This window comes from Microcaecilia unicolor, chromosome 7 (genome assembly GCF_901765095.1).
Source record: "Microcaecilia unicolor chromosome 7, aMicUni1.1, whole genome shotgun sequence".
Classification (NCBI taxonomy): Eukaryota; Metazoa; Chordata; class Amphibia; order Gymnophiona; family Siphonopidae; genus Microcaecilia; species Microcaecilia unicolor.
Window position 1 is genome coordinate 95,035,737 of NC_044037.1, and position 17,754 is coordinate 95,053,490.

The 17,754-nt window shown below is 42.3% G+C and overlaps 2 protein-coding genes across 2 annotated transcripts in view; both read right to left on the reverse strand.

The window, feature by feature from the left end:
* Window positions 1-4,118: 4,118 nt before the first annotated feature.
* On the reverse strand, window positions 4,119-5,108 carry LOC115475027 (olfactory receptor 1009-like). Its single transcript, XM_030210766.1, has one exon. It carries the CDS (start codon window positions 5,106-5,108, stop codon window positions 4,119-4,121), a length of 990 nt encoding a protein of 329 aa, XP_030066626.1.
* Window positions 5,109-5,111: 3 nt separating this feature from the next.
* The window catches only part of LOC115475028 (olfactory receptor 5V1-like), a 31,470-nt gene continuing 18,827 nt past the window's right edge, over window positions 5,112-17,754 (reverse strand). Inside the window, exon 3 of the mRNA XM_030210767.1 lies at window positions 5,112-5,134. Within this exon, the coding sequence (XP_030066627.1) occupies window positions 5,112-5,134 (23 nt within the window). The remainder of the gene's footprint in view (window positions 5,135-17,754) is intronic.

Here is a 17,754-nt window from a genome sequence, read left to right on the forward strand (position 1 = left end):
TCCTGGAGGCACCCCAGCCATTCAGGTTTTCAGGATACCTATAATGAATATTCATGAGATAGATTTGCATGCACTGCCTCCACTATCTCATGAATATTCATTGTGGGTATCCTGAAAACCTGACTGGCTGGGCTGCCTCCAGGACCAGGTTTTGTGAACCACTGTATTACATGTTCAAAGGACCAAATACCTTTGGAGTACCATTCTTTCCAAAGAATGGCTCTCTGTGGTTGATTTAAAGTTTAGGATTTCCTCAGAGGAGAGCAGACATTGTTGTGTCAGTAGGAATGTCCATTAGGGCATCGAGATGTAAGAGACAATTAAAACAAGAGAGAATTATATTATCAACTTTTAAAGTTTCAGGGATAGTAATAGGTATGAATGATTTGTAAGTTAAAAGGAGCCCATAATTCTCTCTCAAGAATAAACCATGTGGAAGCGTATTCATTATCAGGCATTAACGAATGAGACACTTGTTGCAGAATAAAGGATTTGTGGTAAGTGAAAAAATTGGGAAAGAGACTTGAGCTTTGGCGTTTTTATGCATGTTGAGGGTAATTTTCAGCATTTTACTACCTCAGAGGAATTGGGATAAGATCTTATTGAATTCTTTGTAGAACTGAGTGGGAAATATAATGGGAATCATACTTAAAATAAAGTTAATTTTGGGAGCGATCATCATAATATTATCTAAGTGACCCCACCACAAAAGATGCAATGGGAGCCATAATTTAAGTAAAACTTGAATTGATGCAGTGATTTTTTTTATTGTTAGCTTCAATGGTTTGATCTATAGAGGGTAAAAGATCAAGTCCAAGATATTTCAAATTTTTTGAAGACCACACTAAGTCAAAAGGAGCAATTAAATCTGGAGTGGCATGAATATTTAATGGCAGGCATAAATGTTTACCAAATTTAAATAAAAGTGTTATGGCTAGTTCAGGGTGTGATAAGAAAAGAACAATATCATCAGAATAAGCTGAGACATTAATTTCCAGAGGGCCTATTTTTATGCCAGTGATTAATAGGGAAGTACAAATGGCAATTAAGAATAGTTCTAAAGCAATATTAAAAAGTAACAGGGAAAAGGGACAACCTTGGTGAGTGCCTCTTTTGAGAGAGATTGGAGCAAAGGCTGAGTTATTTGCTGAGTTTGAGCCTGCAAATAGGTGGGATAAGGTGAGATACAAATGCAATAAATAAATAAACAAACAAGTGGTTGGGTTAGAATATAGAACATTGATCTTTTTAATAAAAGACTCAGGAGTGCCAAACCATTTAAGAGTCTCAAATAAGTACCACCACTCAACTCTGTCAAACATTTTTCTGCATCTGTTGATAAAGCGACAGTGGGGTCTGATGATGATTTACTCATATGGGAAATAAAATGAAATAAATGAGCATTATCAGTGATTAATCATTTAGGCATGAAGCCAACTTGATTAGGATGAATGATAAGTGAGATAATTTTAACTTCTCTGTTAGCTAGAAGTTTAGCTTATATTTTATAATCCAAATTCAGCAAAGAAATAGGTCTAAAATTAGAAACCTGTGTAAGATCTTTGGTTTTGGCAACACAGTGATTACCGCCTCACTTAGGGCTCTGTTTACTAATCTGCATTGTAGGCTCGCAAACTTTTTAGCACATGTTAAAAATTAGTGTGTGCTAATGATAGAGACACCCATAGGAATATAATGGGTGTCTCTATGATTAGCGCGTACTAAAATGTTTGCATGTCTACAGCGCGGCTTAGTAAACAGGGCCCTAAATGTACAGGAAATGGTATTGGTTTCAAAAAAGGAAGTAAAAGTGATTAAGTGAGGGATAAGATCTTTTGAGAAAAGTTTAAAGAATTCACCTGATAGCCCATCTGATCCTGGGGCTTTGCCAATTTTTAGCTGTTTAATTGTAGTTAGAATTTCTTAAGGAGTAATAGGAGCTGAGAGGGATTATTTATCTGAGTCAGAAAGAGTAGGCTTCTGTAAAGCTTTCAAGAAACAATCAAGTTTCTCTAAATTTAGGGGAGATTCAGATATGTAGAGTTTAGAATAGAAGGTATGAAAAGTTTTCAGAATGTCTGATGTTTTAGGGGGGGGGGGGGTTATTACCACTGTATGTTAAAGGAATTTGGGTTTTTGAATGTTTCCTTTTTAGATAATTTACAAGTAATTTGCTACATTAACGGCTTCCATTGAGTAGATTTTGTTATATTCAAATCTGTACTACAAACTTTTGTGAAGAATAGATGGTTTTGGCAATATAGAGTAATCATGTTTTAGGGTTTTAAGGCTAGATTCTATTTCAACTAGACGGTTGTTGACTCTATGGAGATAGGCAGAAAGAGAAATGAATTCTCCCTTCAGAGAAGCCTTAAAGGCTTCCCAGTTCTTGATTGGATTTATGTCAGACAGTTTATTGTTATTGAAGAATTCAGTTAAAAAGGTGTGTATTTTACCAACATTTTCTTCATCAGCTAGGAGGTTGAGATTAAGTTGCCATCAGGGGCTTCTGTTAGCATGGAGAGAGTGAAAATGAAGATGTAGAGAAATTGCTGCATGGTCTGAGATAGTGATAGCGTCAATCTCAGTGGCAGAAACAGAATTGAGTAGAGAGCTGGATATTAACAAATAATCAATTCTAGTCACATAAATTAAATTGTTTGATCAAAGAGGTAAGCATGTTATGTGATTTAGTCATGTGATAAAGTGATTTAGACTGTCTATCTAACCAAGGGCCTAAGGGGAGGTTAAAATCACCAGCAAGAATAGTAGGATATTAACCAATTTTAATAATTAGTTCAAATAAATAGATAAAGAAATCTGGTAGACATGATTGGGGGCATATACGTTAAATAAGAGGATGTTAGCATTATAAAGATGAATTTGTAGAATAATCCATCTGCTCTCATGATCTATAAATTATCTTTATTCTGAACATTGAGGTCTTTATGGAATAATATGGCAACACCATTGTGCTTACCAGTTGGAGGAGATTCAAAAGATTGTCCTATTCAATTGGCAATGTTTGAGAAGGTATGTAAATCAGGTAAATGTATTTCCTTTAAAAGAATAATTTGTGCTTTTTTTCCTTTTGAGAGTTAAAATACTTTTTTCCCTTTTATAGGATGTCTTATACCATGAACATTCCATGACACAATATTCAAATCAACTATAGATTATTGCAAAAAATGAGAACAGAAAGAGTTAAGAGTCAAAGTATGTTATAACAGGTTAACAAGAATCCCAGAGAAATAACTTAAAAGAGAACACAGTAGCCGCTTAAAAGAAAGCAAACATATAAGAAGGAATAGAATTAGATTACAAAAATGAGCTATCATAAAGGGTAAAGAGTCTGGCCAAAAGGGAATGTGTAGAGTGGTGTAGAGAAGGAAGACAATGGTAAGTTAGCAAAAGCTTAATCACCTAATAACAGCCAGAACAATAACTGGTAATGGTCAGTAACTAAAATTAAGGAACAAAGAAATGCATTATTAAGGCATAAACTGCTGGATTCTATATTGTGGTCCCAGAGATCCACACCACAATCCAGGTGAATTCTATAATTATACTCACAACATAATTGGCTTAACATGCTAATGAGCACTGATAGCAGCACTTAACAAGCAATAATGAGCACTAATTGACAATAATTAGAATTTACGCCCACAGCTCGCTAGGCATATTCTATAATGCAATGCACCTAACTTCTACAGTGCACAGGCAAAAAGGGGCATGGTTAAGGGTGGGGAAATAGGCATGTCATAGGCATTCCTAGATTTATGTTCGTAGTTATAGAATATGGCCCAGTGTGCCTAAATTTATGCACAGGGAGTTACACTAACTTTTCATTGGTGTAAATGAACATATGTAGTTTTAGACACTGTAACATCAATTGAGCATATTTTATATACCATGTGTAAATTTTATAGAATATTCTTAACCAGAAATGTATTCCGCATGGATTTTTTAGGCACCATATATAGAATCTGGCCCAAAGTGTTAAAAAAAGTCTTAAATGTTGGCAGCTCTGTAAACATACATGGGCACTTATGCTATCTTAATAAAATATGTAATAAGCATCCTCTTTGACATCTCATGTGAGGCACCCTCCTATGAAATTACCACCCATACCGTTTGCTTAATGTTGCAACCAAATGTTGTGTGCAGCATTCTATTAATTCTGGAAGAAAAATAGTTCTCCTGGTTGTTTTCCATAAAGTTTCTTTCAGTTCCTTATTTCTCAAACTATAAATCAAGGGGTTGAGCAGTGGAATTGCAGTTATATACACTACAGTAAACAGTTTGTTAAGATCCATTGAGTAAGCAGATTTGGGTCTCATGTACACACCAAAAGAGGTCCCATAAAATAATAGAACGACTATGAGGTGAGAGGAACAGGTAGAAAAGGTTTTTTGTCTACCCTTAGCAGAACGGATTTTTAAGATTGCAGATATAATATATACATATGATGTAATTGTTAATATGAATGGGGTTAAACCGAAAAGTGGACCTTCAATATAATTTATATTTTCAATGACATAGGTCCCTGAACACATCAGAGTCATCAATGCTGTGATATCACAGAAGAAATGGTTAATTTCATTGGAGCTACAGAATGATGACTGTGATATTAAAGTAATATGAGGGACTGGATTTAGAAATGCAATTGTCCATGAAACAATGGCTAGATTGATGCAGACTTTCCTGTTCATGATGACGGTGTAACGCAAAGGATTGCAGATGGCAACATAGCGATCATATGCCATTGTGGTGAGAAGGTAGAACTCGGCAACCATGCAGGTCAGGAACAGGTACATCTGCATCATACACGTCATGAAAGAGATGGTCTTATACTGTGCTATGAGCACTGCTAACAATTTAGGCACTGTGACAGTCACATAACAGATTTCTAGGAAGGACAAGTTGCTGAGGAAGAAGAACATGGGGCTATGCAGATGGGAATTAAAGTACACTGTGAATATAATAAGAAGGTTCCCTGTCAAGCACAATAGATAAATAATCAAAAACACAAGAAAAAGGAGGAGCTGCATCTCAGGCAACTCAAAGAATCCCAGAATGATGAATTCTGTAAACCTGGTGTGATTCATCTTTTATATTTCTCCCATTCTGATACCTGTTGGAATAGAAAAGGCAAAACAGAAAATTAAAACAAATATATCTAAAGGCTTGACATTATAGCAGGACATTTATGTAGGAAGTCCAAAAAGTTGCCTAGTTTGTCTGTTTGCTAAAGATGATACAGAAACCTATGTACCTTTACTAAATAGGCTCCCTAGATCCAGTCACAATAGTGCACAAATGTCAATACACAAATTTACACCGACTCCAAAGAAGGTATAAATGCAGTGGTGTGCTGGAGCCAGCTCGCACCAGCTCTGCAGAGCTGGTTGTTAATTTTTGAAGAATTTTGCGAGCCGGTTGTTCAGCTGTCAGCAGGGACGAAGTTTTTTTTTCACCACAAATTGCAGTGGTAGACTGGAGGCACGCATGCCCAAACACACCAGCTGTCACCTGATATTGGTGCATGCATGGTGTGTGGCAGCCCTGCCGCCTCGTGCTGCACTGGCAAGAGATTTGTGTGCTCGTCACTCGTGGGTTGGTTCACCTCAGCAGCGCTCAGTTGGTCGTGGAGCTGTACACCGTCACAGCAAGCAGTCTGGTAAGAATTATTTTAAGCAGACTTGTTGCTGGGCCCATTTGTTGAGGGAGGACCAGTCACTGTCAAGTGGTTGGGGGAACATTGTCCCCCCCCCCAAAAAAAAAAACACTTGCACCATCTGTGTTCCGATTCTCTCTCCCCTGCTGCCCTTCCCGCTGCCCCATGCATTTTAAATTTTTGTCCCTTCGGTTTCTCTCTTCCCTGTCGCATCCGCTCCCTCCCTCCTTCAACCTTTTTCGCCCCCGCCTGTCATCATCGTCCTACCGTACCTGTAGCTGCAGGCAGTGGTTAGAACAGGATGCCAGCGTCGGGGTCCTTCTGCTGCTATATCCCGCCTACTCTGATTCAACTTGCTGTTTCCGTGTAGTCAGGACACGGCAAAGGACACTGTTGGGAGTTGGGACCAAGGAGGTTTGAAACTGTGATGAGCCTGCTGCGCTGCCTATCTGCTCCACGGTAAGGAAGCCAATTTGGTAAATCTCTGTTTTCACTGCCCCACACAGCTGTCATCTCCTCAATCCAAAGCAAGCAAACCTATGAGCTGCTGCATCCACGTTGTCGTTCTTTATTGCCCATCTTCTGTACCAACTGTAAAGCTGTTTCAGTTGGATAGGTAGTGCCTTAAAAAGTAGAGGTCAAAAGTTTTTTTTGTTTTTTTTTTTACTTATTGAACAGCTTTTTAATTTATTTGAAAGCTTCCCATATAGTCTAGATATAAATTTCATGAAATAACAATTGAATATCACTAACACATTAAAAAAAATTATTATAGCTGGTAGAAACAGCAATTTTAAACTCTGTATTTTGTGCTCATTTTTCTACACTATAAAAATAAATAAATACACTGTATACAATACAGATGGCCAAATTTCAGTGAGGATATCCTGTTTCCTGATGGGTTCGTCTTAACTGTTGTTGTTGTAATCTACCATGGGAAGCCTGGTATTATAAAGTTGATGGAATATACACACATGGACACACATGGGGCACACATGGAATCAGATCTTCATCTGTTTTGTAGAAGTTTACCTTTTAGATACACAAATGGATTATTCTCTTTTGAACATGTTTCAGGGGGAAGTGGTTTTATTAGTCAAAATAAATATTTTGTTTCATGCAGATTTCTTTTGTTTATACATAAATGGGCTATATAAGCCCCTAATGCAGCCCATATTGGTTTTCTTATATTTTGTTCTTGTGATAACTTATACTGTGCCAAAACTGAAAATTCTTATCTCTGTCTGGTCGGTAATAAAAGGAGCTCATTGTGAACACTATCTACCCTAAAAGGTTGTTTTGTGGCTGTACGTGAAGAATTGTGATATGCCCGGGGAGAGAGCCTGTTGTTAATACTTTACCAGCTAACTCTCTCCCTGGGAATAGCCAACTCTGCAATTTGTGTGTGTGTGTGTGTGGGGGGTGGGGGGGGGGGGTGCAGAGGTGGATAGGGGAGAGAGCCTGTTGTTAAACATTTACCAGCACACCACTGTATAAATGTGTGTGTTCTTTCTGTGGATAATTCTATTAAGTGGGCACTAACATTTACATGCTGATTATGCATGAAAATGAGTAGAATAAAGACATATATATGCATGTATGTGTACAAATAAGTGTTTAAACCCCAAAATGTTGCCTAAACGATTCTGTAAATATATGATTACCTTATATATTCCCCCTGATATTAAAAGCTATTTCACCAGCCAGAAATGGTCTCTGACTGGCTAAATTGTGTTTTGGCACCTAACCACAAACAGTCGGAGTGAGACAACCAGTTATTTCCGCTGAATATTTGTAGTCAACACCGAAATGTTAACTGATTATATTGCACAATAACTGGCAATATTCAGCGATGTGTCTAATTTTAGCAGGCAAATTGGATGCATAAATAGCAGTCCTATCTCTGCATGCTATTAACTGGCTAGTGTTGAATATTTGGTTAGCTGCTGAACTTAGCGCCAGTCAATCCCCCCCCCCCCCCCCCCAAAAAAAAACAAAAAACAAATATTCATTGGTGGTCACTGAAAATGGTCCAGCATTGAATATCTGGGTTCAGCACCAACCTTGTCACTTATGCTGGCTGAATATCAGCCTCTACACTTTTGACAGATGGGCATACATATGGGTGGAGTCTACACACAGCATAGATGGGACTCACCAGGGCCGCCAAGAGGGGGGCAGGGGGGAAAATTCCCTAGGCCCCGGCCTCCATGGGGGGCACAGCACCTGGGTCTTTCTCTCTCCCCTGCTCCTGACGGGACCCGCGTGATTGTGTCCCGACAGGAGCAGGAGAGAGAAAACTGCAGTGCCAGGCCCCCCCCCCCCCTTGGAGGCTAGAGAGGCCCCAGAGCTTCCTTCAGCACTACTCTTCTTCTGCCCATTGCTGAGTGGCTGCTTTTCCTCTCAAGAGTGCATGCTCAGTTTTGAAACTGAGCATGCCCTGAGAGGAAAAGCAGCCGCAGGGGCAGGCAGTCAGCACTGGAGGAAGAAGACAACTTCTGTTGGTGGGGCCTGGGATCTCGACCAGTCAAGGTATTTCAGCAGCAGCAGCAGCAATAATGGGGACAGCAGCGGCAGCGATCGGGAGAGGGGGCAGCAGCAGCAGCGATCGAGGGCAGTGGCAGTGGATGATGATTTGGGGGGTGCAGCAGCAGCCACACCCCGGGCCTGGTGGTGAAGGGCCCTGCTCCTGGCCTGGTTCAGTCTGGCCACTTTTCAGCGCACCTTAGTAAAAGGATCCCCTAGTATTCTATAAAGGAAAGTAAGCACATGCTTTCTTCTATAAAATAGGCCTAGGTGATCTGTTATAAATTTGCCCTCCACATGTGCCTATGATATCAAGTACATGCACACATCACAAATTTGCTGCTATTCCAAACAATCTATGGCCCTTGTTGGTCCATGCTCTTATTGGCACTCATACTTATTCATTTTTGCCCAAGCACTTTTGTACTAGAAGCTTGCCCTAGTTCCCCTCACTCTCAATGACCACTACCACCACCACTAAGGAAAATCCTTAGTTAGGTCTCACCTGGTTCATCACCACCATTTTGAAGACATCACTCCTTCCTCCTACGAGGTATAGAGGAGTCTGGTGGGGGGGGACTCCATTAGACCACCAGGCCAATGGTGAACAGCAGAGCCAGGCCCAGCCAGGCCTGACATAGCCTGGTCTAGCCTAGCTGGGGGGGGGGGGGGGGGGGTCAGGCCAGGATGGGCTCAGCTGGGGGGGGGGGGGGCAATGTACTACCAGGGCATTTTTGGACTGGAAGTAAGAGGGAGGAAGAGGCCACCAGACCGCCATGGAATTTATTTTAAGGTTGGGGGAAGGTGGGGTTGGCATAGGTGCTGCTAGACACCCATATGTGTGCAGGTAGTGGGGAGGGACTGCTCATCTGCGACATCCAGGAACTGGGTCCTGAGCCAAATCTACAAACAGAAAAGAGGAACTCCCAGAAGAGGAGGAACACAGACATTGAAAGACAAATAAGCTACAAGCTATCCAGCCACACCAACAAACTGACAAACACAGAGCAGAAACTGGTAACTGAAGAGGGGGGGGGGGGGGGGGGGAGAAGGAGAAAAGTGATAAGAAAGGGTAAGTAGGGATTCATATTACAAGAAAATATTTCCCAGCAAATATCATACCAAGCACCGGCTCAAACAAAGATGATTTTTTTAGATTTGTATGATCTATAGCAAGTTTAAAGCAAACTCTCAGATTTGGCACGTTCTGTATACAGAACTCTTCTAAATACTTTGCACATGCATTAATGGAAGGAACATGCCCCCAACATGTTTCTTCCATGGATGTCTAAAAATGGGCATTCTCAGCATTTCTATATGTAAATAACACCAGTTCTATATCAGCATGTACACGAGTAATTTATAAATGTAAGTCCAAAATACAGTGCCTCAAAGAAAATAAACTAAACTACACAATTGTGCTATCCAGGGCCGCCGAGAGACTGGGCAAGGCCCGGGACATGGCCACCCCCGGGCCCCCCCCCCCCCCGAGGTTTCGCCGCCCCCCCTCCGCCCGCCACCGGGCCGGGCCCCTGCATTGAAATCACAGCGCCTCTCACCTCCATGTGAAAGCGCTGCAGGCAGCAGCAGATCACCTCCCTCCTTTGGGCCTCCTTCCCTCCCTGTGTTTGCCCTCATCTGACATAACTTCCATGAGGGCGGGACACAGAGAGGGAAGGAAGCCCAAAGGGAGGCGATCTGCTGCTGCCTGCAGCGCTTTCACACGGAGGTGAGAGGCACTGTGATTTCAATGCAGGGGGCCCAGCCCGGTGGCAGATGGTTGATGACGGACAGGGCCATTCTTAGCAACTGCAGGGAGCTGGGCAGACCAGTTCGCTGGGGCCTACCCACCCCTTCCTGCTCCAGCATACCCAAAATGACAGAAACCAAATTAGCATACAGATTCTATATGCAGCACAACACCAGAAAAACAGACATTGCTATACATTGCAAAATAAGCAGATGTAAATTCTCAAATTGGACATATTCCAAACACTAAAATAAAAATAAAATGATTTTTTTCTACCTTTGTTGTCTTGTGACTGTTTTTCAGATCATGTTTGCCCCAGTCTCTGATTCTGCTGCTCTCTATCTGCTCCCTTAGCTCCACTTCCAGGGTTTCCTTTCCATTTATTTCTTTACTTTCCTCCTTTCTTCTTCATTTCTTGCCCTACATCCATAGGTAAAAGCTGGGTCCTCCGCAGACTTGAGGAAGTACAGTGGGGGAAATAAGTATTTGATCCCTTGCTGATTTTGTAAGTTTGCCCACTGACAAAGACATGAGCAGCCCATAATTGAAGGGTAGGTTATTGGTAACAGTGAGAGATAGCACATCACAAATTAAATCCGGAAAATCACATTGTGGAAAGTATATGAATTTATTTGCATTCTGCAGAGGGAAATAAGTATTTGATCCCCCACCAACCAGTAAGAGATCTGGCCCCTACAGACCAGGTAGATGCTCCAAATCAACTCGTTACCTGCATGACAGACAGCTGTCGGCAATGGTCACCTGTATGAAAGACACCTGTCCACAGACTCAGTGAATCAGTCAGACTCTAACCTCTACAAAATGGCCAAGAGCAAGGAGCTGTCTAAGGATGTCAGGGACAAGATCATACACCTGCACAAGGCTGGAATGGGCTACAAAACCATCAGTAAGACGCTGGGCGAGAAGGAGACAACTGTTGGTGCCATAGTAAGAAAATGGAAGAAGTACAAAATGACTGTCAATCGACAAAGATCTGGGGCTCCACGCAAAATCTCACCTCGTGGGGTATCCTTGATCATGAGGAAGGTTAGAAATCAGCCTACAACTACAAGGGGGGAACTTGTCAATGATCTCAAGGCAGCTGGGACCACTGTCACCACGAAAACCATTGGTAACACATTACGACATAACGGATTGCAATCCTGCAGTGCCCGCAAGGTCCCCCTGCTCCGGAAGGCACATGTGACGGCCCGTCTGAAGTTTGCCAGTGAACACCTGGATGATGCCGAGAGTGATTGGGAGAAGGTGCTGTGGTCAGATGAGACAAAAATTGAGCTCTTTGGCATGAACTCAACTCGCCGTGTTTGGAGGAAGAGAAATGCTGCCTATGACCCAAAGAACACCGTCCCCACTGTCAAGCATGGAGGTGGAAATGTTATGTTTTGGGGGTGTTTCCCTGCTAAGGGCACAGGACTACTTCACCGCATCAATGGGAGAATGGATGGGGCCATGTACCGTACAATTCTGAGTGACAACCTCCTTCCCTCCGCCAGGGCCTTAAAAATGGGTCGTGGCTGGGTCTTCCAGCACGACAATGACCCAAAACATACAGCCAAGGCAACAAAGGAGTGGCTCAGGAAGAAGCACATTAGGGTCATGGAGTGGCCTAGCCAGTCACCAGACCTTAATCCCATTGAAAACTTATGGAGGGAGCTGAAGCTGCGAGTTGCCAAGCGACAGCCCAGAACTCTTAATGATTTAGAGATGATCTGCAAAGAGGAGTGGACCAAAATTCCTCCTGACATGTGTGCAAACCTCATCATCAACTACAGAAGACGTCTGACCGCTGTGCTTGCCAACAAGGGTTTTGCCACCAAGTATTAGGTCTTGTTTGCCAGAGGGATCAAATACTTATTTCCCTCTGCAGAATGCAAATAAATTCATATACTTTCCACAATGTGATTTTCCGGATTTAATTTGTGATGTGCTATCTCTCACTGTTACCAATAACCTACCCTTCAATTATGGGCTGCTCATGTCTTTGTCAGTGGGCAAACTTACAAAATCAGCAAGGGATCAAATACTTATTTCCCCCACTGTATAGAGTGGATCCAGCTTTTGCCTATTTTCTCCAGCCATGTGCAGTTTATCTCCTCTTTTCCCTTTGCCTCATCTCCGTCAGGATGCATCTCCTTCTCTCTCTTCCCTCTCCTCTATCCATGTCCAGCATTTATCCTCTCTCTCCTCCCCTCCATCCATGTTCATCTCATGTCCTCTCTTCCCTCCCCTCCATCCATATCCAGCATTTCAACTCTCCCCTCTCCTCCATCCGTATCCAGAATTTCTCCTCTCCCCTCCATCTATGTGCATCTCCTTCCTGTCTTCCCTCACTTCCATCCATGTCCAGCATTTCTCCTACCCTCCGCTCCATCTATCCATAGCAACTCTCCTCACTCCCCTGCCCTCCCTACCCATCCCCAGTGATTCTCCTTTGCTCCCTGTCCTCCCCTCCCTTCCCCTCCATGTCCAGTGACTCGCCCCAGGCCCCAAGTTACCCCCCTTTTCACCCCCCCGAGTTTCAGTTCCCAGCCCCAGCTGTGCCCTCAGTTTTCCACCACAGCCTTCCCTTCCTTCCAGCCGCCCTGCATTTAAAAAGTTGCAGCGGCGGCGAAAAAGCAGGCTCACCTCTCCTTTAAGCCCTCCCTCTTCTCTCTCAGCGTGCACTATGCCGCCTTCACGGAAACTGGAAATTGCATCAGTGCATGCTGAGAGAGAAGGGGAAGGGCTTAAAGGAGAGATGAGCCTGCTTTTTCGCCGCCGCTGCAACTTTTTAAATGCAGGGCGGCTGGAAAGAATGAAGTTGAGCATCCCAGCTATGTGGCAGGGAGCACCAGGAAGCACTGCAGGGCCCCTGGAGGCGCGAGGTCCTGATGATGGAGGGCGGGTGGGACTCCGGCGCAGGGGAATTTTGTCCCCCCTGTCCCCCCTTCTCGGCGGCCCTGGTGCTATCTGTGTTAATAAGTTTTCTTGGTAAAATCTGAACTGGCTGGAAGTCATTGTTTTTTTTCCTGTGGATAACAATTTTATTATTTTAAACTGTATCTCTTATACACTCTGAGGGGCATTTGGCAAGGAAGCATGAAATAAATTTTCTATTATTTTTATTTCGTGCAAAACATGGCAAAGTGATCATCATACAGTATCTCATAAACACACTTTAGGTCAATGAACAATGATCTTCAGCATAGGAAAGAAAATATATTGTTTTCACCAAGTTACAGCTGATTATCAGAAGCACAAAAAATGACCAAAGTAGAGATATGTCCAAAAGATATGTCTGAATTCCAACAAAATGCACATCATAAAGCACCAGTGGAGAAATTCTAACTTTCTTTACTTATATTTATTAGATGCTTGATTCTACCAAGTTACTGGAATCTTAGAGTAATAATAAATGCATTTCATAAACATATGAACATTTCATTACATGTAAAAACAAAGATACACCACATGCCATAAATAATAAAATACATCTTCAAATCTCTGCCATACCTGCTCACTGAATTATTCCAAAACATCACCAATCCTTCCAGCATCACTACAATTTAAAAAGGATTAAATATCCAAGCCTTAATATGTTTTCCAAAACTGCAATACTGCTCTGGAAATATTAAAATATGGAGAAGGGCATTCTAAAGTTTGTGGCACAGTATAAAAATACTTTAGTGGTAGTTTCAGCCAGCTTTTTTCTAGGAACCACAAAAAGCCTTTCCTGTTGGAAGACAACTATCCAGGACTTTGAAAGTCAAAGTCAATTTTTTTCTAAAATTGTTGCCAAAGTACTGTGCAATGAACAGGCTGAACATGATCGAACAACTTTAAGCCCATCAAAATTTGAGCAGCCATATTCTGAACATGTTTTGTCTAGCCAATTAAATTAGTTTTCAAAAGCCTTCAACCAAATAACAACTGGAGGAGTAGGATGGTTATCATGGTAGTGAAAACCAAGAAAGACTGGGCTCAAATCTTGCTTCTCCTACTGACGCTGTTTGTAATTTTAAATATTTGACTAAATTAGTGATAGCAATCAATAACTGGCATTAACAATCATTTAATTGGCAGTCATTGTGAGTTACGTTTGAATCTACCCTATAACCTATTCTATAACATTCACATTTAATTTTCATAGTGCACAATTCTAAAGGTGATGTGACCATGGGAGAGGCGTGGGTAGATCAGGGATGTTCCCAGAATTTCAGGCACTGTTACAGAATACCTGCATTTGCACGTCTAACAACCATTAATTGGGTGCAAGCATTTACACCATTGACAAGTATAAATGCTCACGCTCAAAGTTAGGTGCAGAACAACCTTTATAGGATTCACGCTTAGCATCGATCATCCTAGAGCCTAAATTTGGGTGACCTATACAGAATCCTCCTGCTTGCCTTTAATTATCTCAAGTATGTTGATTATGAGTCTGCTTTGGCAGAGAAATAACTATGGAGCCGTTTTACTAAAGTGCAGTAAATTTTGCACTTACAGTACAGTTAACACAAAAATTACCATGCAGTAAGTGCAAAGGTTGTATGGTAAATGGAGGAAGTATGACCTGCACAGGGCACTGTAGAGATTTGTTTTGCTAACAGAATGTGTGGTTAAGATCAAGTTTTTTTCTGCTCAGTTTTATTTCATAATAATTTGCAATGATGACAGCCTCTCCCTAACAGATACATCCTTGTACTACATACATATATGCTCATTAAAGACTTGTGCTCTTAATCTGGATCATGTTATTGATAGTATAGCAAACAGTCCTTTTTGGTGAGGACCATAGAGCACATAAAAATGCAATATTATATGCAAATAGACAGAGATATTACCTTGCTGTGATTTCTTTAACACCTCACAGATGTTGTATGCATGTATAAAAGTACTGTACAAAGTACTTGTATATATCACAGCTCTGCCCTACTCCACCTGAACTGCTTCACCACAAACCCCTACGTGTAAATTGAGTGAAAGTAGGTGCTGTGCTTCCGTGCACCTACTTTTATGCACATGCACACCAATGCAATTTTATGAGTCATCTTCTATGTTTAGAACATGATTTCCACACAGAAAATGGTTTGTGAAATTATTCCTTTTAAGATTACCAATAGCATCATATTAGATTATTTATCAGATGCAGCTTCAGTTTGAGATGATCATGTAGTTTAGACTCAACAGGACAAAAACTATATTTTCAGCTAATAAAACTGAATAGGGTAAAAGATTATCCTGTTCTGTAGCATTATATTGGTTTGTATGAATTTCTGATAAAGATATAGAAACAGAAAGGGATACTCACTTTTTCTAGCTCATTTTGTGACAAAGAATCTCTTCTTGATAGCAAAAACTTGGATCAGGTAGATGTATTTAAAAAGTTTCCTGCACCTATGACATAAAACCCCAAAAGAATTTCTAGGCTTCAAATGTGTAACAGTTGGTTAATGAGGTAATGAAGAGCTGGGGAAAGTTATTTGTGGATAGGGGAGCTGAGAGATTGTGTGGGTAGGGGGGGTGACTGATGATTTGAGTGATTATAAGTTGTAATAACTGTAATCCCGGTAGCAAACCTTCAGGGGTGGTAGGCTCCCTTTAGCAGTCCACAAATAAAGTCCTTCCAGAAAACACAGCTTTTAGTTCCCAACAGTTTATTTCCCCTCCTGGCGTTCTGCCCCTGCATTTGTTGGAGCCATTTCAGAGGTGCATGGTCAGTAATCAAAACAAAAGGATTGCCCTGCAGATAGTATTTCAGAGTTTCAATAGCCCACTTTATAGCCAAACACTCCTTCTCTATAACAGCATAATGCTGCTCTGCCGGGTGCAGTTTCCTACTCAGAAAAAGGACAGGGTGCTCCTCCCCTTCAAACTCTTGGGATAACACAGCCCCCAAGCCAGTCTCTGAGGCGTCTGTTTGTAACAGGAAGGGCTTCTCAAAATCTATTCCTTTTAAGACCGGTTCCTGACACAGGAGGTCTTTCAACATTTGGAACTCCCCACGACCTGCCTCTGTCCACTTTAGGACATTAGGGCACCTTTTCCTCAGCATGTCAGTAAGGGTGCTTGACCTCTCCGCAAATCTAGGAATGAATCTGCATAATATCCTATCAGCCCCCAAAAACCCCTCAATTGTTTTTTGGTGTGGGGCAGCAGAAAATCATGCACTCCCTGCACTTTATCCCTTAGGGGTTTGATAACTCCCCCTCCCACAATGTATCCCAAGTATTTTACCTCTTCACTAGCAAACACACACTTCTTTGGGTTTACTGTTAGGCCCGCCCGCCTGAGGGATTCTAGCACCACTTTGACTTTGGGCAAATGGGACTCCCAATCTGAACTAAAAATGACAATATCATCCATATATGCAGCAGCGTAGTCCGAATGCCACCTTAGCAACTGATCAGCCAATCGCTGGCAGCACGCTGCCGCCCCATTTAACCCAAATGGCATTTGTCTAAATTGGAATAACCCTATAGGGTGCCAAAGGCTGTTTTGGGCTTAGCCTCCTCTGTCAGCGGCACTTGCCAATACCCTTTCGTAAGATCTAAGGTAGTTAAATACTGAGCACGCCCCAGTTTGTCCAGTAAGTCATCTATCCGGGGCATGGGATAAGCATCAAACCGGGATATGGCATTTACCCTTCGGAAATCTATACAAAACCTCTGAGACCCATCACTCTTTGGTACCAACACCACTGGACTGGACCAGGGACTAACTGATTCCTCTATGATACCTAAGTCCATCATTTCCTGTACCTGCCTTATAATTTCCTTCCTCTTAAATTCTGGTGTTCTATGGGGCCTCTGCCTTACAATCCTACCAGGCTCGGTGACGATATCATGGGCCACCAAATGGGTTTCCCCAGGTAGGGGATTGATAACATCCTGAAACTCCTCTATCATTTCCCTTACCCGTTGCCTCTGCCCATGGGATAGAGACTCACCGATAACAGGTTTCCCCCCCCCCCCCTCCTGTACATCACTTAGTTGAGGACCCAACTCCTCTTCAGAGACTGCCACCCACCCTTCTCTCTCTATCCACGGTTTCAATATATTTACATGGTAGGTCTGAATCCTACCTTTCGCATGCCTTACCCGATATGTCCATGGGCCTACTCTGGCTGTCACCACGCAGGGTCCCTTCCATTGAGGCCACCATGACGAGCACTTTATCTCCCACTTGAAATTTCCTTACTTTTGTGCCCGGTCATAATACCCTTTCTGGCTCTCTTGGCTCTGCCCCAGGGTGTCCTGCGCAAACGCCGTGACCCTCTGAATCCTTGCTCTTAACTCCCTCAGGTATGTACTAACCTCCCTGGGCACTTCCTCTCTCTCTACCCATGCCTCCTGAATTATGTCCAGAATGCCCCGTGGCAATCGGCCAAAGACCAATTCAAAGGGGGATACCCCTAGGGATGCTTGAATATTCTCCCTACATGCATATAAAGCATAGGGTAACAACTGGTCCCAATCCTCATACTTCCCTTTCAAGCCTTTCCTCAACATCTGCTTAAGGGTTTTATTAAATCGCTCTACCATCCCGTTTGTCTGAGGATGGTAGGCAGCTGTGGTAATGTGGCTTATGTTAAAAGCTTCCCACAGTTCTCTTAACTGTCTAGATTTGAAATTGGACCCCTGATCCGTAAGCATTTCTCGAGGGAATCCCACTTCACAGAAAAGCTTGACCAATTTGGCGGCTATACCCGTAGCTCGTATATTTCTCATTGGGAAGGCCCAGGGAAACCTAGTGGCCCTATCCATGACTACTAAAATGTATGCAAAACCCCTAGGTGTTC

What these genes read in the sequence shown, in the direction of transcription:
- LOC115475027 (XM_030210766.1), bottom strand. Translation starts at nt 5,108, where the DNA reads ATGAATCACACCAGGTTTACAGAATTCATCATTCTGGGATTCTTTGAG.